Genomic DNA, 23594 nt, shown 5'->3' on the forward strand with positions numbered 1-23594 from the left:
TGTTTAGATCTTGCCTCGTTGACTCTGGCGCGCACAGTCACTGGGAGTAGGGAGGGGGTTTCTGGTGATTGAAATTCAGTCCTCTTGGTCCAAGTCCAGGAAAGTTTGATGGGACCTGTTTAAAAGCTGCTACCTTGAGGCATTGGTCATCCACAGGGATACCTGGGGCTATGGAATTCTCCATTTACTTCCCCTCCAAAGCTCAGTTTATCCATTTAAACTCTGAGGCACTTTCCCTGTTTTTATCACCGGATTAATACCGTGCTGTGAATGGAGTTTACAATTCCTCTTTGGAGAGAGGCTGGGAAGAGATTAATGATTAAACTGAATCAGTAACTTAATCTAGAACTAAATTCAGTAATAATTGGCCTACTTGGTCACTAACACATTAATTACCCTGAGTCAGGATTTAATTAAAGCTTCCCTGTACAGAATAAAAATACTCACACTGATGAGTCATTACATCCCAACCCTTTCATCTGCTGCACCTCACCTCCTGCTGACATCTGGGTCAGTTTCATTAATTATGCCCTCCACGGGCTGACCCAGTTTGAAGTGATTGGGATCTCGGAAGATCACACGTTCTGTGCCTTCACGTGGAGGCTGGCCCACCCTGCCCACAGTAGAGAGAGTCCACTTCGTACTGTAACACATCCACACTGGGAGATGCCTCCATCTCCAGATCGCCACTGGTTTATCGGTGCACTGAGGCAGAGAGCGTTGTCGGAATGGATGAGGGATGGATCATTCAGTGACTTACAGAAACCAAACTGCTCTGCTCCAGAGACCTAGGTTCAATCCCCACCTCCAGTCACAATCAGAACCAGATTTATTATCACTGACTTATGACGTGAAATGTGTTGTTTTGCGGCAGCAGTACGGTGCAAGACGTAAAAATCTGTGAATTACAAAATAAATAAATAGTGCAAAAAAAATGAATAACGAGGTAGCTTTCATGGGTTCATGGACTGTTCAGAAATCTGATGGAGGGGAAGAAGCTGATCCTGAATCGTTGGGTGTGGGTCTTCAGGCTCCTGTACCTCCTCCCCGATGGTAGTAATGAGAAGAGGGCATGTCACGGATGGTGAAGGTCCTCAGTGATGGATGCCGCCTTCTTGAGGTACCGCCTCTTGAAGATGTCCTCGATGGTGGGGAGGGCTGTGCCCGTGATGGAGCTGGCTGAGTCTACAACCCTCTGCAGCCTCTTGCGATCCTGCACATTGGAGCCTCCGTACCAGGCGGTGATGCAACCAGTCAGAATTCTCTCCACCGTACATCTGTAGAAATTTGTAAGAGTCTTTGGCGACATACTAAATCTCCTCAAACTCCTAATGAAGTAGAGCTGCTGGCGTGCCTTCCGGTGCTGTCTGTGTGGAGTTTGCACTTTCTCCCTGTGACCGCGTGGGTTTCTCTTGGGTGCACCGGTTCCCCCCCCACGTCCCAAAGACGAGCGGGTCAGTAGGTTAGATGAGCCCTGGTGTGTGGATCAATGGCAGGAGGGTCAGGAGGAGTCAATGGAAATGTGAGAGAGAACAGGTTAAGTAAATGGAAGTCGGTGGGGAAATGAGGTCATCCATCCGTCCATCCGTCCATCCGTCCGTCCGTCCATCCGTCTGTCCGTCATCATCATCATCAGGGATCCCCACTACCCGGGCCGTGCCATCTTCCCACAGCTCCCATCCGGCAGGAGGTACAGAAGCCTGAAGTCCCCACACCACCAGGTTCAGGAACAGCTACTTCCCTTCAACCATTCAGTTCTTGAACCAACCAGCACAACCCTGATCACTGCCTCAGTATAACAACACTATGGCCACTTTGATCACTTTGCACTAAAATGGACTTTTTTTGTTGGAAATGTGTTCTTTCTTGTAAAAAATTGTGTATAATTTATGTATAATTTATGTTTTTCTTGTGAACGCTGCTTATCTGATGCTGTGTGCCTGTGGTGCTGCTGTAAGTAAGTTTTTCATTGCACCCGCGCACACATGGACTTGTGCAGATGACAGTAAACTCGACTTTGACTAATGGGAATGCTCTGAGAGCTGGTTTTGACGATGGGCGAAATGACCTGTGTGTAAGAAAGCCTAAGAATTGATATGAGAATAGCCTTGGTGCAGAAAGGCCTCCTGTACTGGTCACTGGGAGATCCTGGTGAATGGGACAGTGACCGTCTACCTGTGAGAACGCCTTGGCTTTGAGCCACATCCAGAACATGTACGGAGTTCACTCTGCAACGCACTGAGCGGTGTCTACAACACTGTCAGTCTCAGGTCAGCCCCAGTGTTTCCGGATTAATAACCTGGTCACTGGATTACTAGTCCACCATCTGTGGATGACTGCGAGTTCACAGACCTGTATTTGTGGATTACGGATCCTGCTACATCCCGAGGGGCTTAGATGGAGTAGATACTGAGATGTTTTCACAAGTGAGACAGTCATGCACAGGGGGACATAGTTACAAAATAGGGGACCTGTTGTTTAAAACTGAGGTGGGTAGAAATGCCTCATCTCAGAGGGCAGTGAGTGTGTCCTTGTGGTTGGTGGAGGCCAGATCATGAGAGGTATTCAAGGTGGAGACATAAACATTTGAAAGATCAAGGAACTGAGGGTTCAGGGAAACAAGGACAGGAGAGGAGCTGAGACCAGCATAGATCAGCCATGGTCACATTGAATGGTGGGGCAGGTTTGAGGGGCCGAGTGGCCTACTCCTGCTCCTATTTTCCTGTGTTCCTGTGATCTCTGGATTACTAGTCTAGTGTCTTTGGATTACCAATCCCTTGTAACTGGCAGGGGGACGGAAACATCTGGCAGGGGGATGGAAACCAGGATGATAGGATACAAGATGTTAGGGTAAGGGAGGAGGTTTATAGAAACAAGTGTAAGACAGTGTGCAGTGAGGATGGCAAGAAGGACAGGCAGGTGAAAAATCAGGATAATTTGCTGAACTTCCTTTTCTTTGGAGCAGACTCGATGGGCTGAATGGCCTACTTCTGCTGCCATGTCTTGTGATCTTGTGAACTGGATTACTAATTCGGGTCTCTGGTTTACTGATCCCTCTGGATTACAAAACCCAATTACTGGATGATTAATCCCAGTCCCTAGATTATTAGTCCTAGCCTCTGGATTACTAGCCCCTGTCTCTGAATCACTAATCCTGGTCCCTGGATGACTATTCCATGATCGCCGTGTGTGTGTGTGTGTGTGTGTGTGTGTGTGTGTGTGTGTGTGTGTGTGTGTGTGTGTGTGTGTGTGTGTGTGTGTGTGAGAGAGAGAGAGAGGGATGATTATGACTGAGAACAAACTAGGCTGTGAGACAACGGGACCACTGAGAATACTGATGTATGTTTCCTTTCCTCTGTTTATTGCCCGACTGGGGTTGGTGGGTGTTGGACGGGGTAGGGGAGACATCCTGACTCTGCATTTGCCTGGCTGCTATGTTCTCATGCTTCTCCCCTTTGGTGTTGCTCTGGGCAGGTGTGTAACAGAGCTTGTGAGCGGGAACACGCGCTGGACTCCACAACATGCAGTCACAGGTAAGTGAACACCTCAGGCTCAAGGCTTCAACACATTTATCCAACTGTCCCGTGCCAGGAGGGACAGGGCTTTCATTCCTTCCTTCCCTAAACACCAGTACTGCTTGCTCCCACAACAGGGAACACTCCTCCTGGATCCGGTTCCTGGGTCTGCTGATTCCTATCCTAGCGGAGAACATTGCTGGTTCCTGCGTTAACACATAAGATCAATAAGAGCGAGTATAACAAGTAAAGCAGATGCGAGAGCCTGGGTCAGTACAAGGAACGACAATATTGCAGCCATTACAGCAACTTGACTGAGAGCAGGGCAGGACTGGCAGCTCCACAATCCAGGGTACAGGTATTATAGATGTGACAGAGAGAGATATAAAAGAGGTCGAAGAGTCGCAATGCTGATTAGGGAGAACGTCACGCCAGAGGGAGAGGATACCGTGGAGGGCAGAGACCATACGGATAGAGCTCAGGAATGAGAAAGGTGCAATCACTCTACTGGGATAATGCTACAGGCACCTCAATAGCCAGCGGGAGACAGAGGAACAGATGTGCAGGCAGATCATGGAAAGATGTAAAAACAGGGTTGTTGTAGTGGGTGATTTTAACCTCCCCAATATTGACTGGGACTCCCCTTGTGCCAGGGGCTTTGATGGGGCAGAATTTGTTAGGTGCATCCAGGAAGGTTTCATGAAACAAAATGTAGGTAGTCCAACCAGGGATGGGGCCGTACTCGACCTTGTGTTGGGGAACGAGCCTGGCCAGGTGATCGAAATTTCAGTGGGGGAGCATTTTGGGAACAGTGATCATAATTTTGTAAGTTTTAAGATGATAAGACTGGGTCCTTGGGTGAAAGTGCTTAATTAGGGTGCTAATTACAACAGTGTTAGGCAGGAGCTGGGGAGAGTAGATTGGGAGTGGGGCTAAATCCACATCTGACATGATTGTTATCTGGTTAGAGTTCAGGACCAGCATGTTCCTGTAAGGATGAGAGGTAAGAACGGCAAGGTTCAGGAACCCTGGATGACAGGAGATATTGTAAGTTTAGTTAAAAGGTAAAAGGAAGTTCTCCCCCCACTGGTCAGAACAGGCTGACCAACAGCTTGGTGTTCCTGCTGTCACTCAGCCCCTAATTCCGATCTTTTTGTAGGATGCTCCTGCATTGCAGAACAAAGTATTTCTGATTTCCAAGCACACAACTGTCCAGCTGGTGGAGCAAGCAAGTGGAACCTTCCAGAAACGGACGCCTGTCCGGTTAGACCCGATCACCCAATGCTGTCCTGACACAAAGGACCCTCCCGCACTCGATGACTTCACCCCTGGGGGGCTTCAGACAGAGCTGAATAAGGAGCTCCCAGTGACCCCGGTGACAGGCAGCGTCTGCCAGTCCGAATCATTGCAGGTAGGAACACAGAGTACGGGAGCTCAGCCTCTGTCCCTGTGTAACACGGAGTGCAGTGCTGGTGTACACAGGTCTGTGACTATAACACTGGGCCGCATGGTTAACAAGTACGGGTATAAAGCAGGGTACATAACCGGTGGGCTTTGGGCTGTAACTGTCCACACTGAGGGGAGTGCTGGTGGCTGCACGTCTCTCACTATCCTCATCATTTCTCATAATTATTTCCCTTTCTTTGTTGATCGTCTCTCTGTACCTCATCTCTCCCTTTCTGCTCCTGCCTTTCACTTTTAAGGTCTCTGTCGAGTGCTTTTTATCCTCTCAATCTGCCCATCTCCTCCCTCTCTGGTGTTCTGTGCTTTTCCCGTTGCCCCTCTCTCTCGTTCTCCCTCTTCCCCTCCACTTTACTCTCTCTCGTTCTCCCTCCTCCCCTCCACTTTACTCTCTCTCGTTCTCCCTCCTCCCCTCCACTTTACTCTCTCTCGTTCTCCCTCCTCCCCTCCACTTTACTCTCTCTCGTTCTCCCTCCTCCCCTCCACTTTACTCTCTCTCGTTCTCCCTCCTCCCCTCCACTTTACTCTCTCTCGTTCTCCCTCCTCCCCTCCACTTTACTCTCTCTCGTTCTCCCTCCTCCCCTCCACTTTACTCTCTCTCGTTCTCCCTCCTCCCCTCCACTTTACTCTCTCTCGTTCTCCCTCCTCCCCTCCACTTTACTCTCTCTCGTTCTCCCTCCTCCCCTCCACTTTACTCTCTCTCGTTCTCCCTCCTCCCCTCCACTTTACTCTCTCTCGTTCTCCCTCCTCCCCTCCACTTTACTCTCTCTCGTTCTCCCTCCTCCCCTCCACTTTACTCTCTCTCGTTCTCCCTCCTCCCCTCCACTTTACTCTCTCTCATTCTCCCTCCTCCCCTCCACTTTACTCTCTCTCGTTCTCCTTCACCGTTCCGTTTCCATCTCTTTCTTTTCTCTGTTTCTCCCCCCCCTTTCACCAGCCCCTCACTCACCTGCTCCCTCTCTCTTCACTGTCCCTTCTCTCTCTCTCTCTCTCTCTCTCTCTCTCCTCCCATGTCTCCTACCCTCTCCCCCTCCTCCCTCACCCTACTCTTGTCTCACCACCCTCTCCCTCTCCACTCAGGTTCCAGTGATTAATGGGGTTGGAAGACATGTGTTGAGCCCACCGTCTCCCCCTGGAGACACGGATGCAGTATTCACTACAGGTACGTGACAACTTGGACAACGGGCTAAGGTCAGCTTTAGGGCACATTGCATTCAAGTTGGTGAATTAAGACCATTAGATTTTTGGGGTCCAAGGGAATCGCGGGAATGGGTGTCTGGTGGTGTTGGATTATCAGCTCATTGATTAGGAGATAGCTTTGGAGTGCAGGCCTCCTGCTCCTTATAAGATTTTATGATTCTTCAGCTCCCTCTTCCTGTACTTGCACTGGGAATATTCGATGGCAGCTTTGCTCTGCATCTGAGCCATGTTGTGGATCTGCCTTCTACACTGCCCTGAGGACATTTAGTGGGACAATGTGGAAGGAACTAATCTGTGTTGACCTGGGTCTGCTTGCTAACCATGGGGGTATCTTATGGGACAGTGTAGAGGGAGCTTTACTCTATATCCAACCAGTGCTGGGAATATTTGATGGGACAGTTATGAAGGAGCTTTACTCTGCGTCTAATGTGTGTGAAAGATTACTCTATTCAAGCATATAAGATCCTGGTAAATCCTAAGAGGGCTTTGATAGAGTGGATGTTGGGATGTTTTCATGGGCGGGAGAGAGGTGAACAAGGGGACATAGTTACAAAGTAAGAGGCCGATCATTTAAACTAGGGTGGGTAGAAATGTCTTCTCTCAGAGGGGGGTGATTCTCGGAACTCTCTGTCCCCGAGGGTGGTGGAGCCAGATCATGGCATATATACTTAAGATGTAGATGGATAAATATTTGAAAGAACTGGTACAGAAGAGGTGTTGAGGCCAGTGATCACAGTGAATGGCAGGGCAGCCTTGAGGGGCTGAGTGGCCTCCTCCTGCTCCTGTTTTCTGGTACTCTTGTGTGTCACTGGGATACTGCCAGGGACAGTGCAGAGGGATTTTACTCTGTGTGTAGCCAGTGGTGTAGAACTCCCCCTGAACAGCCCTGGGATGTTTGATGGGATGGTGTAGCGGGAGGTGTATTCATGACTGGGTTGTCTCATCCCTGGAAGGGACTGTGCCCTATGGCTGTCATCCACACCCCGAGGTGGAGCCTGGAACAACGTACAAGGCAAACAAATCCGCACAGGAAAGGATCTGGGTAAAATACGATGGGGCTGGTCCAGTAGATGAAGCGGGAATGCCGATAGCCTCCAGGCCGGTAAGTGAGCTGGGGGACTGGGATCGCGTGGTGAGACCCATTAGTGTGCTGACCCTTAGACCACAGGCTTCAGCAGGTCTTAGTATATCAAACTAAGCAACTCATGAAATTGCTGAACTCAGATCCCCTTGACTGTGGGTCACTGCCTGCTCCCCCTCTGTGAGGGAACAGCAGTACCAGGAGAGATGCCCGTGAGGAGACCGTGTACGGCACAACCTCAGCAGAGGGGGACCGCACCTGTACAGAGAGGGACTGCACCTGTACAGAGGGGGACTACACCTGTACAGAGAGGGACTACACCTGTACAGAGAGGGACTGCACCTGTACAGAGGGGGACTACACCTGTACAGAGAGGGACTGCACCTGTACAGAGAGGGACTGCACCTGTACAGAGGGGGACTACACCTGTACAGAGAGGGACTACACCTGTACAGAGGGACTGCACCTGTACAGAGAGGGACTGCACCTGTACAGAGAGGGACTGCACCTGTACAGAGGGGGACTACACCTGTACAGAGAGGGACTACACCTGTACAGAGGGGAACTGCACCTGTACAGAGAGGGACTACACCTGTACAGAGGGGAACTGCACCTGTACAGAGGGACTGCACCTGTACAAAGAGGGACTGCACCTGTACAGAGGGGGACTACACCTGTACAGAGGGACTGTACCTGTACAGAGAGGGACTACACCTGTACAGAGAGGGACTGCACCTATACAGAGCGGGACTACACCTGTACAGGGAGGGACTACACCTGTACAGAGGGGGACTACACCTGTACAGGGAGGGACTACACCTGTACAGAGAGGGACTACACCTGTACAGAGGGGAACTGCACCTGTACAGAGGGACTGCACCTGTACAAAGAGGGACTACACCTGTACAGAGGGGGACTACACCTGTACAGAGGGACTGTACCTGTACAGAGAGGGACTACACCTGTACAGAGAGGGACTGCACCTGTACAGAGCGGGACTACACCTGTACAGGGAGGGACTACACCTGTACAGAGGGGGACTACACCTGTACAGGGAGGGACTACTCCTGTACAGAGAGGGACTGCACCTGTACAGAGAGGGACTGCACCTGTACAGAGCGGGACTACACCTGTACAGAGAGGGACTACACCTGTACAGGGAGGGACTACTCCTGTACAGAGAGGGACTGCACCTGTACAGAGGGGGACTACACCTGTACAGAGAGGGACTACACCTGTACAGAGGGGAACTGCACCTGTACAGGGAGGGACTACACCTGTACAGAGAGGGACTACACCTGTACAGAGAGGGACTGCACCTGTACAGAGAGGGACTACACCTGTACAGGGAGGGACTACTCCTGTACAGGGAGGGACTACACCTGTACAGAGAGGGACTACACCTGTACAGGGAGGGACTACTCCTGTACAGAGAGGGACTGCACCTGTACAGAGAGACCTCCTGTTGAGGAAGGGACAACTAGTGAGGGGGAGGGAGGGAGGGGGACATGGAGAGAGACAGACCCGGGGCCTACTGGGATTTCTGTCCACAGCTGATGTCCGTGTTGGGATTTCACGGTACGACTGCACCTTCTGGGGACAGTTCCAATGGATCTCTGCTCGTCAGGTCCTTTATCAGACATTTAATGGCAAACAACGTTCCTTGGCTAAGGGGAGGGGCCAGGGTCTCTTCAAAGTTCGGGGAGCAGAGATAACAGAGTAAGGTGTGTGAGGGGGAATGTTACTGACTCTCTGTATGTCTCTCCCCCCCTTCCCTCTCCCTCCCTTCCACCCTCCATCCCTCCCTCTTCCTCTCCCTCTCAATGTCTCCTTGCACCCTCTGTTTCTTGCTCCCTCCTTCCCACATTCCCCACACCCATTCCCCCTGTTCCTGCCTGAATCTCTTCCTGTCTCCTCCCTCTCTCTCTCTCTCTCCTACTTTCCAACTCCTTTCCTCCTCCTCCCTCTGGATCTCACACCCTCTCTCTTTCTCTCTGCTTCCTCTCTCTCTCCCGCTCTACCTGCCATCCCCCCTCCCTATTCCCCCCCTCACTCTGCAACGTTCTCACTGCTTCCCACCTCCTTCCTCTCTCCCTTTCGCACCTCTCCGGTTTCTCTCCCCTCCGGCTCTCCCCTCATTTCCCACTCTCTTTCTTCCCCCTTTCTCTTTATCTGTTTCCCTCTCTCTCTCTCTCTCTCTCTCTCTCTCTCTCTCTCTCTCTCTCTCTCTCTCTCTCTCTCTCTCTGGCCTCCCTCTGTCCCCCTCTCTTTTTATCTCTCTTTCTCCTCTCTGTCTGTCTCTCTCTCTCTGTCTCTCTCTGTCTCTCTGTCTCTCTCTCTCTCTCTCTCTCTCTGTCTCTCTGTCTCTCTCTCTCTCTCTCTGGCCTCCCTCTGTCCCCCTGTCTTTTTATCTCTCTTTCTCCTCTCTCTCTGGCTCTGCTTACCCTCTAATCTCTCTGATTCTCTCTCACTCTCTCTCTCTTTATTCCCCTCGCTCTGCCTCTGCTCAATGTTCACCGCTCCCCGTGCTCTCGGTGTTGGACAGAGTGTGAACAAGCCAAGGGACTGGTACAAGAAGATGTTCAGCCAGATTCACTGCAAGCCCACAGGTACCTGCTCACACGGAGAATCTGGGCGGGGAGGGGGGGAAGGATGGGTGGCGAGGGGGGAGTGAGGAGGAGGAGGTGGGGGGAAGGGAAGGGAAGGGAGGAGATTGCTGAAGGAGAGGCTGAGCTCGCAGCTCATCCCACAGGTCAACCCAAAGCTTCAGTGAAGCTCGGTGACGGGACGGGCTGAGGGAGCGCGCGAGGTGATGGGACGGGCTGAGGCAGCGCGCGAGGTGATGGGACGGGCTGAGGCAGCGCACGAGGTGACGGGACGGGCTGAGGGAGCTCGTCAAGGAAGCACACGGCTGATTTCCTCAGTGTGAACGCCCACAGCATCAAAGGTCAAATGATAATCCGGGTTAGTGATATTGTGGAATAAACACTGCCCCTCCCTCAGTACCGCCCCCCCCCCCCCACCACAGTGTGGCACTCCCTCAGTACTGTCTCTCCCACAGTGACACTCCCTCAGTATGGTGCTCCCTCAGTACCAGCCCTCTGACGATGAGGGGCTCCCTCAGTACCAGCCCTCTGATGATGAGGGGCTCCCTCAGTACTGCGTCACTGCCTCATTGTGAGCCCAGGTTCAATCACTGCGGCAGACCTGGATCTCCCTGCACGTACCTGCCCAGCCGATGTGAACACTGAACTCCAGGGACTTTCTGCAAAGGTTCATGGACTCAGACCCAGGCCTTGTTTGTTGGTTGAAGGGGAAGTGGATGTCCTTCTCTGGTTCTGTTTGGATAAGTGAACTTCTTTGGCTCAACATCTCATTTCTTTATCAACTGAAGGATTGTGTGTGATGGTTCTCCAACAATGAGATGATAGAATAGAATTTATAAGGAGAGTGAGCTTGAACTGCTCGTGATCCATGACTAGTTGTCCATGTGAATTCTGACCCAGTCTCCGAGAGTAGTTCTGCTCTGGCCGTGAACTCTGGGTTTGGGAAGGGTTGACTGAGCGATCATGTTAAGGACACGCTGGCATTCACTGCTCCCTGTAACCCTTCTGCTCAACTTCCCAACACCTCCCTCTCTGTCCTGACATCTTTCTCTCCCTCTGCTCTGCCTTTCCTTCATCCTTATTTAAGGTGGGGAGGGGATTGCAGAGGGAAGAGCCACCTGTGAAGGGTTTCCGGGGAGAAGGTCAGGAAAACTTGGCACTGTCGAGATAATTTGAATGGCTTTGTGTTGACCCGTGTGTTGCTCTGTGTCCTGTTGTTACAGGGGATCACTTCGAAACCGATGACGTCACTGGTCCATCGGACAGTAAGTTTCAGCCTCAGTTATTGCTGGTACATGGAACATAGAACATAGAACACGGAACAGTACAGCACAGCAACAGGCCCTTCGGCCCACAATGTTGTGCTGACTGTGATGCCAAATGAAACAAATCCCTCTGTCCCCTCCCCCCCACTGACCCCCTGTCTCCTCCCCCCCTCTGACCCACCCTGTACCCCCACACTGACCCCCCGTCCCCTCCCCCCACTGACCCCCCTCCCCCACCGTTTCCCCCACTCCCCCAGCAGGGTGTCACACACATCCATGACTTATGCCGCCCCCCCCATTGTCACGGGTCTGTTGGGTTTTGTTCAGTGAAGTGAACCATCCCGTTGTACTGTCTCCCTGACTGTGACACGGTCCAGATCACCCCCCCCCCCCACCCCCAACCACAGCTCACTTCACTCGGTGCCTCTCTCCGCAGGGCCACGATCGGTGGAGCTGTCCGACGGGGACCTGACACCTGACAGTGCACTGGATGACCTCGGCCTCTTCTCCGAATGGTAGGTTCCTTCCCGAGGTGCAGTCACTGGGGATGGGACGGGATGGACGGGACGGCAGTGTGAGCTGGTCTGCAGGGCCTGTGTGTGTCAGTGTGGTATTGTCCACACCTGAACCTGTGTGGATCATTGTGGAATGGACGGTTCCATCAATGTGGAAAAGTTATGTGTGATAAAACTCTGTGGAGGCAAGAGAGCTGGGACTTAAATCCCTGGAAACAGGTGGGATCTCAATCCCCACAAGGTTCAGAAGGTCATGGGCCACACCTGGGCAAATGGGACCAGCCTGGATGGGCATCTTGGTTGGCATGGACCAGTTGGGCCGCAGGGCCTGTTTCCGTGCTGTGTGACTCTGTGACTCAAGTCAGGATACTGGGGCTTCAATCTATAACATGTTTTCCTCCCAGCCACCCTCCCCCTCCCCCCACCGTCCCTCACACTGCCAACCCCCCCTGCATCCGACATTCCCTCCTTCCCTCCTCTTTCCTTCCACGCCATCCACTCTCTCACCCTCCTCCCACATTCACTCCCTCCATGCCTCCCTCCTTCCATCAACGACACCTCCCACCCCCTCTCCCTCCTCCCTCCTACCCTCCCTTCCTCCAACCCCTCCTTCCCCTACTTCCCACTTCCCATACCCCGCCTCCCCTGATCCCTCCACCCCGCCACTCCTACCGTCATCCCCCACACGTTCCTCCATTCACTTCCTCTCATTCCTCCTTCCCTCCCCACCCTCCTTACCACTCCTCCTCTCAACCTCCCTCCCCCTTCCTCCTCCCTCTCCTCTCCCTCTCCTCCATCCCTTCTCTCCTGCCCCTTCCTTCCCCCTCTCACAAGCCAGAGGCTTCTTCGATGTTGTGCAATGAGGCAGGATTAACGAATGATCTCATAGTAAAGGATCTCCTGGGAGAGAATGCTCATAGTATGGAAGAATTTCAAAATCCCTTTCAAACTTGGGTCTGGAAGCGAGTGTCCTGAACTTACACAAAGACAATTCCAGTGGTATGAAGGCAGAGATGGCCGAAGTGGATTGGGAAATAGATTAAAGAGTTAGACAGTAGATCAACAGTGACAGACACTGAAGGAGAGATTTCATAAATCTCAGCAAAGGTACATTCCAGTGAGGAAGGAAGGTTCTGCGAGGACCACCCATCGCCTACCAAGGGAAGTTAAGGCCACAGTGTTGACGAAGGTTATTGGCAGGTCAGATGATTGGGAAATTTTTAGAGACCAGCAAAGGCTGACTTTAAAAAAGTTATAGATAATGAGAGTAAACTAGAAAAGACTGAGAATAAAAGCAGACAGCAAAAACTTTGAAAGTTATAGATCCATAGAGTAACACAGCACAGAAACAGGCCCTTCGGCACAGCTCGTCCATGCCTACAAAGATTCCTATCTAAACTGGTTTCATTTGCCCGTGTTTCACCCACATCCCTCCAAACCTTTCCTATCCACATTCCTGTCCAAGCGTCTTTGTTATTGTAGTTGCCTCAACCACTTCCCCTGGCAGCTCGTTCCATGTACTTGCCGCCCTCTGCACGAGGAAGGGAGTTATATACATTTAGCTGTGGTAAATGTTGGTCTCCTACAGAATTGAGTCCAGGGATTAATAGCCGGAAATAGAAAAACAGGAGAGATTCCAAGGAATTATTTTGGGTCAGTCTTCATGGTGGAAGACACTAAAGTGTTCCAGTAACAATGAATAATGAAGTGGCTGAAGAGGAAGGAACTTCGAACAATCTCGACCTCTGGAGAATAAGTACCATTGGAACTAAAAGCGGGCAAGTCCCCTGGTCCCGACAATCTGCATACTCAGGTCTGAAAGGAAGTGGCTGCAGAGATTCCCCGGATTCTGGAGAGGTCCCAGAGGATCAGAAAACTGTAAATGTAACACCATGATTCAGGGAAGGAGGGAGACAGAAGACAGGAAACTATTCATTGGGAAAATGCTGGAGTCCATTATTAAGCAGGGAAGAGCAGGACATTTGGGAAATCACCGGACAATCAAGCAGGTGAACGTGATTCCACGAAGGGAATTGTGTTTAGTTTGCTCGAGTCAGAGCAATACAGTATTAACATGTCCACGCTGGCCATCAAGTACCAATCTACACTAAACCCACGTATCAGCACTTGGTCCATAGCATCTTGTGGATGTAATAACCAGTTGGATAGGGAATCACACCAAAGGTCACTGCACAAGGGCATGAGGTCGCGGGGTGACACAGTGGCATAGATAGGGGACAGGACTGGAGTCACTAATTAACGGGTTCAGTGCTGGGAACTCAACTATTTACAGTCCATGCTAATGAGCCAAGTGTGGCGTGGCCAGGTTTGCTGGTAACACAAAGATGGGGGAGGGTTACAGAGAGCCTGCAGAGTGACATAGGCAGGTCAGGTGAGTGGGCAAGGATGGGGAAAATGTGAGGTTCTTCACTCTGGAAGGAAGGATGAAAAGATAAATTGGGAGGAATACAAAATATTATGGAACAAAGGGGTCTGGGGTGCTGGCGTGTGAGACGCCAAGGGTGGGCTGTAGGTTTAGCAACACTAACAGAATGTTGGCCTTTATTGGAAGGACTAGGGAGAAGTTTTGGTGAGACCACACCTGGAGCTGTGTGCGCAGCTCTGGTCTCCCATACTGAAGGAAGGACGTGCTTCATTGGCGGCAGTGCAGGGATCCCAGGGCTGTTCCCTGGGGTGGAGGAGCTGACGTAGGAAGAACGGTTGAGAAGGTTGGGCCTGTCCTCACTGGAGTTTGGAGGGATGAGGGTGATCTTACTGAAACATGAGGTTCTGAGGGGGATGGACAGGTAGGGATGTTTCCCCTGGTGGGGGTTTCTAGAAGTAGCATGTAGTTTCAGAGCGAGGGGCCACCCATTTAAGACACAGATGGGGAGATATTTCTTCTCAGAGGGCTTTGAATCTGGAACTTTCACTCCGGGTCTGTGGAGGTGGAGTCACTGAATACATAGTCCCCTGAAAGTGGTGGAACAGACAGGCATAGGGGTGAAGAAGGCGTTTGGTGTGCTTGCCCTCATTGACCGAGAGTTGGCATGTCATGTCACAGTTGTACAGATGAGGCTGCACTGGCAGTGCTGTGTGCAGTTCTGGTCACTGCGCTAGAGGATGTGATTCAGTTCAAGACGGTGAAGGAAAGATTGACAGGGTTGGAGGGCTTGAGTTATAAGGAGCGATTGGACAGGCTGGAACTGTTTTCCCTGGAGCGGACGACCTTGTAGAGTTTATAAAATCATGAGGGGCAGAGATAAGGTGGAGGGTCACAGTCTACTTCCCAGGGTAGGCGAGTCTGAAACTAGAGGCACAGGTTTAAGGTGAGAGGGGAAAGATTTAAAGGGGACCCCGAGAACAACTTTTTCACACAGAGGGTGGTGGGTGTATGGAACGGGCTGCCAGGGGAAGTGGTAGAGGTGGGTACAATGTTTAGAAGACATTTAGATAAGTTCGTGGGCAGGAAAGGTTTGGAGGGATATGGGCCAACAGCAGGCAAGTGGGAGTAGCACAGGTAGGTATCTCGATCAGCAGGGATCAGTTGCGCTGAAGGGCCTGTTTCTGTGTTGTATAACCGTATTCAAGGCAGAGACGGACAGGCTTAGAGTCAGTGAGTGTGGGAGAGCAGGGAAGTGGTTCTGAGGCCAAGACTGGATCAGCCATGGTCTTACTGACCAGCAGAGCAGTTTGAAGGGCCGATTGGCCTCTCCTGCTCTCTGTCTAATGTTCCCCCCCCGCCCCCGCTCTTTCCTCCCACCCAGTTCCTTCTCCTGCTTCCCAGTCCTGCCCCCTTTCCTGATTCCTTCCTACCCGCTCACTCCTCCCACTCCCCTACCTCTCTGCCCCTCCATCCCACCCCTCCAACACCCCGGTCCGGGCTCGAGCTGAACGGCTTCCTGTCCTGACAGAGGTGGGTTAGGTCCCTTTAAGCCACCTGGGCCAGTGGAGGGGGAGCTGGCGCTGAAGTAAGTGTCTGAATTGCTGCTTCTCACAATAACTATGAAACAGTGGCTCTGGAATGTGAGCTATGTGTTTGCTTTGAGCCCTGCCAGAGACGGCAGTCTCAACATGTTGTGAGATGCAGAGTTTCACAAACACACACGCAGACTCACTCTCGCCTCCCCAAGCAACCATAACACGTTATTTGGCATTTCCTCCCTGGGCTACAGGAGGGAGTTGGGACCAGGAGGACTGCCCAACGAAAGCCACAGGCTGCAGGCAAAGCACAACAGTATCTTCAACTACGAGCCGGGACACTGTTCAGTTCTGCAGCAGGATCAACAGGTCAGTGTGTGCTCCCCACTCCCTCCGTCACCGACTCTGTTCCTCTCCGTCCCTGTCCGTCTCTCTCTCTTTCACACACACACATACACACACACACACACACACACACACACACACACACACACACACACACACACACACACACAATACACACAGAGACAGACAGACAGACACACACACACACACACGCAATACACACAATACACACAGAGGCAGACCGACACACCACACACACACACACACACACACACACACACACAATACACACAGAGACATACAGACACACCACAGACACACGCACACAGACACACACACAAAGACAGACAGACACACGATGCACAGCACATGCACGCACACAGACACACACAATACACACAGAGACAGACACAGACACAACACACACAGCGCGTGCGCACGCGCGCACACACACACACACACACACACACACACACAACGCACAGACCTCTCTCTGTCACCGTCTCCCTTTCCTTCTCTCCCTCGGGAGGGACTGTGACTTCAAGGCTACAAAACCGAAATGCTGAGGGTGTTGTGAGGGAGGGATTTCGGTGTGACAGTGTGAGGAAGCTGGACTCATGTCGATTGGGGAATGGCTGACGGGTGATTTTGTGACTGGATGGCTGTTAGCCGTGAGGCTGCACAGGGCTCCGGACTCAGTGCTTTGTGTTTTGTAACATACGTCAACGATTTAGACCTAAATGTAGGAAAAGTTGATAGAGTCATTTGCAGATGATGCAAAAATTATCTGTGTGGTTGGCAGTGAGAGGAAGGGTTCAGACTGGAGACGATGTTGATGCTGGGCAGATAAATGGCAATTGGAATATAATTCAGAGAGGTGCGGTGGTGCACTTGCAGGGCTGAAGAACATGGGGAGAGTAGAAGCTATGGCCTCACAAGGACGCAGCTAGTAGAGCCACTACATCACAGCACCAGAGACACTGGTTCAATCCCAACCTCCGGTGCTGTCCGTGTGGAGTTTGCACGTTCTCCCTGTGACCGTGGGTTTCCACGTGGAGCCACACAGCTCAGAGAGAGGCCCTTCAGCCCATCATGTCCATGCTGAACATCATACCTGTCCATACTAATCCCATTTACCTGTACCTACTCCTGATTCCTCCCACATCCCAAGGGTTGGGTTGGTGGGGTAATCGGCCACTGTGTTACCCCTTGTGTGTGTGTCTGAGCGGTGGAATTGGGGGCAGGGGTTGATGGGAAAGTGGGGAGAATGGATTATGGGGGAATAAATGGGGCAATGGGATTGCTCTGTGAGCTGGCATAGACTCGATGGGCAGAATGTCCTCCTTCCGTGTCATAAAAGCAATATGGTAATATTTGGATGGATATGGGGAGTAATGGGGAGGAACGGGAGCCTTGGGGGGGGTGGGTCCACAAATCCTCAGGGGTGGCGGCACAGATTAACAGGGCAGTTAAGAAAGCGCACAGGGTACCTTCCTTCGCTAGCCAAGGCATATCATAGATGGGGGATTATGGTTAATCTGTCTAAAACCCGAGTTACACCACAGTTTGAATACTGCACGCTGTTCTGCTCCCACATCACAGGAATAACGTGACTGTACTGGAGAGGGTGACCCGGAGATTTATGGAGAAATGGCTGGAATTGGAACGTTCTAGCTATGTGCAGAGATGAGACAGACTGGGGTTCTTTTTGTGGGGAGACTTAATTGTGGTGTATAAAATTGAGGGGTCTAAATAAAGTACGTGAAAAGGTTTTGTTTCCCTTGGCAGAGGGGTTAAGATGAGGGACATGATGGCCTGGCACAAGGCCTGGGTGCTTGACCCAGGAGAGATACAACCAGTGCTCAGGGCACTGGGGGCGAGGAGTTGGTGGGTGACAGTGTGAGGGAGATGGATTAACATTAGGGAGTGCCACAGGGTGCTGGGGTTGGGTGCAAGTGTCTCCTGCTTGGAATGGCTCTCAGACAACCACCCCCAGTCCTCATTCCCTTCTCTTGTTGACAGACGGAGTCACCAGTGGCCAGTTCTTCAACCAGGAGCCAGGTTTCCTCCGTTGAGGTAAGACCCAGTTCTGAATGGTCATCACCGCACCGCTCCCCCCTAATCCTCTTGCCCAGTTTGGAACCTTCCTACAATGTTCCGCGGACCTTTTCTGTGGGGTGAGTTCCAGCTGCAGGACACGGCTGGTGTGGGTGAGTGCAGGTCCCCAACGGTGCTCCAAACGAAGACCGCTCTTCACTACTGTAGCCCCCTGACCATCCCTCTCCCTCTCGGCACAGGCATCCCTGGAGGAGGAGCTGATCCAGCTGGAAGCCGAGTTAGATTCCGACCTCCAGAACATCAAGCAGCGCCTGGCACAGAGAGACGGTGGATCCCAGGTAGTGTCGCCATGAGTGTCGCCTGGGCAACGGTGCACGGTTCCAACGTTAACTCCAAAGCTCAGCAGGGAAGTTGATCACCCGCGTTCTACCCTCTCTGCTGGTCTCTGTGCCCCAACCAGGACTGGGTTCTGTTCATCCGTCCCCTGTGCCCACTGAGCGTTCCAACAAAGCCTCGATTTTAACATTCTCACCGCTGGTTACCAGTCCCTGCATGGCTTCACCTTCCCAGTGTCTGCACCCTCTTCCCTGTGTCTGCACCCTCTTCCCAGTGTCTGCACCCTCTTCCCTGTGTCTGCACCCTCTTCCCAGTGTCTGCACCCTCTTCCCAGTGTCTGCACCCTCTTCCCTGCGTCTGCAACCTTTTCCCTGCGTCTGCAACCTTTTCCCTGCGTCTGCAACCTCTTCCCTGCATCTGCACCCTCTTCCCTGTGTCTGCACCCTCTTCCCTGCTATAACCTCCGAGATCCTCCAATTCTGGCTGTTCGATTACCCAACGTACATCTCACCACCCTTGGCGCATGTCTTCTGCTGCCGAGATCCCAAGCTCAGTGACCCCTCTGCTGCCCCTTCCCCACTCTCCTTCCTTAAAACCCTCAGTTAAACCGCTGACTTTGGCCAGATCTCTGGTCATGCCCCAATATCTCCTCCTTTTGCGCAATGTCAAATTTTGTTTGAAATTGCTTCTCTAAAATGGCCAAGTTGCACAAATCCCCTCTCTGGTTTGCTAAATCTGGCAGAAATGGATGCCAAGTCTTGCTGAAGCCTGTGGTTTATTTGGCTCTGGGTCCCTCACAGCGCCCCTCACTACACTTCCCCTTCTTCAGGTACTAACCGACTGCACCTGCTTCACTCAGATACGGTTGTATCGTGTCTCTCACTCAGCAGGGCCCAGGCTCAGTCAGAACATGGTTTACAGGGTCCGTACGGTTGGCATCCTGCTGGTCAGCTCAGTGTTGGAAGGAGAAGTCCTCCTGAGTCAATTCTGAATCAACTGATTTGCTCAGCAGGGCTGGCTGCACACAGCATGGGTTACAATGGAGACACAGGAGACTGCAGACGCTGCAATCTGGAGCAACAAACCAGCTGCTGGAGGAACTCAGCAGGTCAGGCAGCATCTGTGGGGGTCTCAATCTGAAACGTCAACTGTCTATTCCCCTCCACAGATGCTGACTGACCCGCTGAGTTCCTCCAGCAGCTCGTTTTTTACTCCAGATACAGAACAAAGCTGCCTCTACGCCAGCCAGTAGCACTTACTCACTAAAAACCGGCTCACCGATGCCCACCCTGGGTTTTGCCAGGACTACAGCTCCAGACTTCACCACAGCCTGAGTCCAGACATGGACCAAAGGGCCAAGGAGGTGAGGAGGGAGTGACTTCCCCGACCCAAGGCAGCATTTGAATAGGTGACATCAGAGAGGCTTGGTAAAACTGGTCAATGGGTATCAAGGGGAAAAGTCTCCAGCAGCTGGGGTCTCACCTTGTACAAAGGAGGGTGATTATGGTTGTAGGGGGTGAATCAGCCCATCCCCAGGAGTTCCTCAGGGCAGTGTCCTGGGCCCGAATATCTTCAGCTACTTCAGGGGCCTTTCTTCCATCAGAAGGTCAGAAAAAGGGATCTTCACTGACGATTGCACAATGTTCAACTCCATTCACAGCTCCTGGGCAAGTAAAGCAGCCCGGGTCTGCCTACGGAAAGACCCAAACAACATCCAGGCTTGGGCTGATATGTGGCAAGTAACATTCACGTCACTAATGCCAGGCAATGAACATCTCCAGAGAAACATCTACCATTGACATTCAATGGCATTCCCATTGCTGAGTTCTCCATATCAGTGCCCCGGGGTTCACCACTGACCAAACCTTTAAATGGACCAGCACATAAACACTGTCGCTGCCAGAGCAGGTCACAGGCTGGGAAGGCACAAGGTAACAGTGTGCTGGAATTCCTTGGATGAGTCCATCTCCAACACTTGAGCACCATCCAGGACAAAGTACCTGCTTGCCTGCTACCCCTCACCACCAGAAACAGTCACCCTCTGCACCGCCAGCACACAGGGCTGCAGTCTGGGACATCTACAGACACACAACAGTTACTGGCTGAGATCATCCCACAGCATCTCCCAAACCTGTGACCTCTGCCACCGAGAAGGACAAGGTGCTTGGGAACGCCACCACCTCCTTGTTCTCTCCAAGTTGTGCACCATCCTGACTTGCAAATACATTGCCTTTCCTTCAGTATGGCTGGGTCTCAATGCAGGACCCCTCCACTGTGGCCACACCTTCACCACGAGGACGGCAGAGGTTGAAGGTGGCCACTCACCGCCACTGCTCCAAAGGCAGCTGGGAATGAGCAATAAATCCCCACATCCCGAGAAATGAACAAATTTTAAAAAAATGCTGTCCCAATCAGAAACTCCCGGCGAAGGTACGGCAAGGACTAGGTGCAGAGAGAGAGGTGACTTTTTGCAGGAGAACTCTTGCACCTAGACTAGAGTTTCATTGTACCTGTACCTCACAGTGTTGCTGCAGATGACAATAAACTCGACTCGACTTGAGCAAAGTTCTGGCTACACTGTGCAGTTAAACACTCCCGAGGCAGAGTAAACCTCTTCTATGCCGCTTTATCAAACATTCTCGTCAGGTACAGCATGCGATAGATGCAGAGAAAAGCTCCCTCTGCATCGACCCGTCAAACCTCACCGGGTCACGTCCAGCACAGGTTAGACACAGAGTAAAGCTCCCTCCCCACTCCCACCAAACACACCCAGAGTAGAGACCACAAGGATTAAGGATTTGGTGTCAATGAGTGCGGCTATTGTGGAACTGAGGCAAGTGACTGACTGCATCATATGCTAAAGGAATTAGTTTAAGATTTTGAAGCTGTGATACAGGGAGGAGCTTAGGACCCTGTGCAGACATGCTGGCTGACAGTGTCACCGACTGACAACTTCCAAGAATTCCCCATTCCAGTCATTCCGCCCTGTCTCCCCTGGGTTCCAAGCTCGGATTTTCCAACACGTCTTTGTCTGCTCTTTTCCAGGGGAGCTCGGAGTGCCGGCAGCAGGGAGGAGACCCTCAGAGCACCAGGTAAGTTGGCGCAGGTATGGTGTGGGTGTGGGCGTGGGTGTGGGCATGGGCAGGGAAGGAAGGGCAGGGCTCAATCGCCAGTGAGCCCGGCGATGGACATTCACAGCTGAGCACAAGTGTTGCTTCATCAGGTCTCCTCTCCAAGTTCACAATGACCCAGCCCCACACAGACAGCCTCGCAGACGCATCCTCACCAAACATTTCTCATTGTCTGTACGTTCCCCTTCCAGTTACACCTCACCGAATGACAACTGCCACACGTACAACGCTGCCCTAGTCCAGCAACCGTGCAAAGACGCAGTGCGGAGTGTATCAGGGTGTTACAGTGAGGGGTGTGGGGTGTATCAGTGTTACAGTGGGGGGTGTGGGGTGTGTCAGTGTTACAGTGAGGGGTGCGGGGTGTATCAGTGTTACAGTGAGGGGTGTGGGGTGTGTCAGTGTTACAGTGAGGGGTGCGGGCTGTGTCAGAGTTACAGTGAGGGGTGTGGGGTGTATCAGTGTTACAGTGAAGGGTGTGGGGTGTGTCAGTGTTACAGTGAGGGGTTTGGGGTGTGTCAGTGTTACAGTGGACGGTGTGGAGTGTGTCAATGTTACAGTCAGGGGTAGTGGGTGTGTCAGTGAATGATGTGATACACATTATCGCATCCTTTCAAATCCCACATCGGAGGGCAGGTTCCTCACTGTTGGAGGCAGCCTGGGTAACACTGGCCCAGATGGAAGGATATGTTGAGGGATGCATGGGAGCTGAGCAGCTGATGGCAGGATGTCCTCTCAGGAGCCTCTGACCTGGGAGCGCGGAGGGGCTTTGTGTGGACAACCTGTTTGATGGTCGGGTTTACAGGAGCTGGGCTACAGCTGGGCACTGGGCACTGCTCCATGGGCATCTGATAACGTCTCATCAGGGTGTTTGGCTGAAGTTGAAGTGTGTGGAGCTGACGGTAAACTGTTGGCTGTGGAGTGAGCGCAGCGAGGGGAGGGTAAGGGGCAGAGTGTGGACACAGGAACTCAGAAGGTCAGGCAGCTTCTGTGGAGGGAGATGGATGGTCAACGTTCCGGGTTGAGACCCTTCATCCGGACTGAAAGGTAGAAGGGAGATAGCTGGTATAAAGAGGTGAGGGGAAGGCGTGGAGCAAGAGCTGGGAGGCGATCGGTGGATCCAGGTGAGGAGGAGTGATAGGCAGCCTCCCCTCTGTCCACTTCCCTCCACAGATGCTGCCTGACCCGCTGAGTTCCTCCAGCATCTTGATCTTTTACACTGACGGGATGTGACTGTGGCTCCCCCCAAAGATCTGTGTTGGGTCCATGACCTTTCCCTCTGTAAACCCTTCAAACTGGGTGGGATAGAAATTCAAACACCATTTCCCGATGTCACAAGGACATCAGCACTGTTAGCTCCGTAAATCACAGCAGTTAATTCAATGGAGACTGAACCAATGCACACAAATGTGCGGTCTCCCTCTTCAGAGTGAACAGGAAGGATTGGAGTTCGAAGTGTGGTGTGGGTTTTATAGTTGAGGTGTACACGAACCCACTTGGACTGAAATCACCAAGGAAACAAGACCCACAATCATTCACACTGTTGGTCCTCATTTGAGTGGCACACACAGGTCAAACAGCCAATAGGGTGTAATATGTGACACAGACTCTTCAGGTAGTGACAACCCACCAACCTAAGGCCCCACTTCACTGTGCAGCTGATGGATATTCATAATGGTGTCGGGTAGAGAAAATGATGGTTAAGGCTGTCATGGACAGAAGCTCCTGGTTTGGCCACACACTGTCAGTGGTTCCGGACACCGCAGATCAGGAAGGATCTATTGGCCTGGGAGGGAGTGGTTTATTTCCATGACATTGGTACTCCAAGGGTTAAAGTACCAGGAACGATTCACTGAAATTGTGCTTCGTCTGAACAAGTACAAATTGTTTTGATCTTTTATTTGGAAAGCAGCTCCAACGTTGGATTGATGCTGACTGCCAAGACACAGGGCTTCTTGAGTTGGCTTCACACTCATAAACTTCATAACTGACCCCCTATCCTTGCCCAGTCCGATGACTCCTTATCTGTGGAATTTGTTGCCACGGGCAGCTGTGGAGGCAAAGTCATTGGGTGTATTTAAGGCAGAGATTGATAGGTATCTGAGTAGCCAGGGCATCAAAGGTTGTGGTGAGAAGGCGGGGGAGTGGGGCTAAATGGGAGAA

At 52.0% G+C, this 23594-nt stretch overlaps 1 protein-coding gene across 2 annotated transcripts in view; it reads left to right on the forward strand.

The window, feature by feature from the left end:
- Positions 1-23594, forward strand: part of LOC127584436 (vinexin-like) — a 54729-nt gene that overhangs the window by 13103 nt on the left and 18032 nt on the right. The window contains exons 2-12 of one of the 2 annotated variants that reach the window (XM_052041247.1): positions 3475-3533; positions 4675-4926; positions 6057-6138; positions 7130-7278; positions 9803-9866; positions 11087-11128; positions 11565-11643; positions 15819-15933; positions 17932-17985; positions 18207-18305; positions 21349-21395. In XM_052041247.1, coding sequence (XP_051897207.1) covers positions 3522-3533; positions 4675-4926; positions 6057-6138; positions 7130-7278; positions 9803-9866; positions 11087-11128; positions 11565-11643; positions 15819-15933; positions 17932-17985; positions 18207-18305; positions 21349-21395 — 995 coding nt within the window. In that variant the 5' untranslated portion in view covers positions 3475-3521. The remainder of the gene's footprint in view (positions 1-3474; positions 3534-4674; positions 4927-6056; positions 6139-7129; positions 7279-9802; positions 9867-11086; positions 11129-11564; positions 11644-15818; positions 15934-17931; positions 17986-18206; positions 18306-21348; positions 21396-23594) is intronic. The other variant, XM_052041248.1, reaches the window with a different exon arrangement.

The sequence above is a fragment of the Pristis pectinata genome, chromosome 29, assembly GCF_009764475.1.
Source record: "Pristis pectinata isolate sPriPec2 chromosome 29, sPriPec2.1.pri, whole genome shotgun sequence".
In the NCBI taxonomy this organism is placed as follows: Eukaryota; Metazoa; Chordata; class Chondrichthyes; order Rhinopristiformes; family Pristidae; genus Pristis; species Pristis pectinata.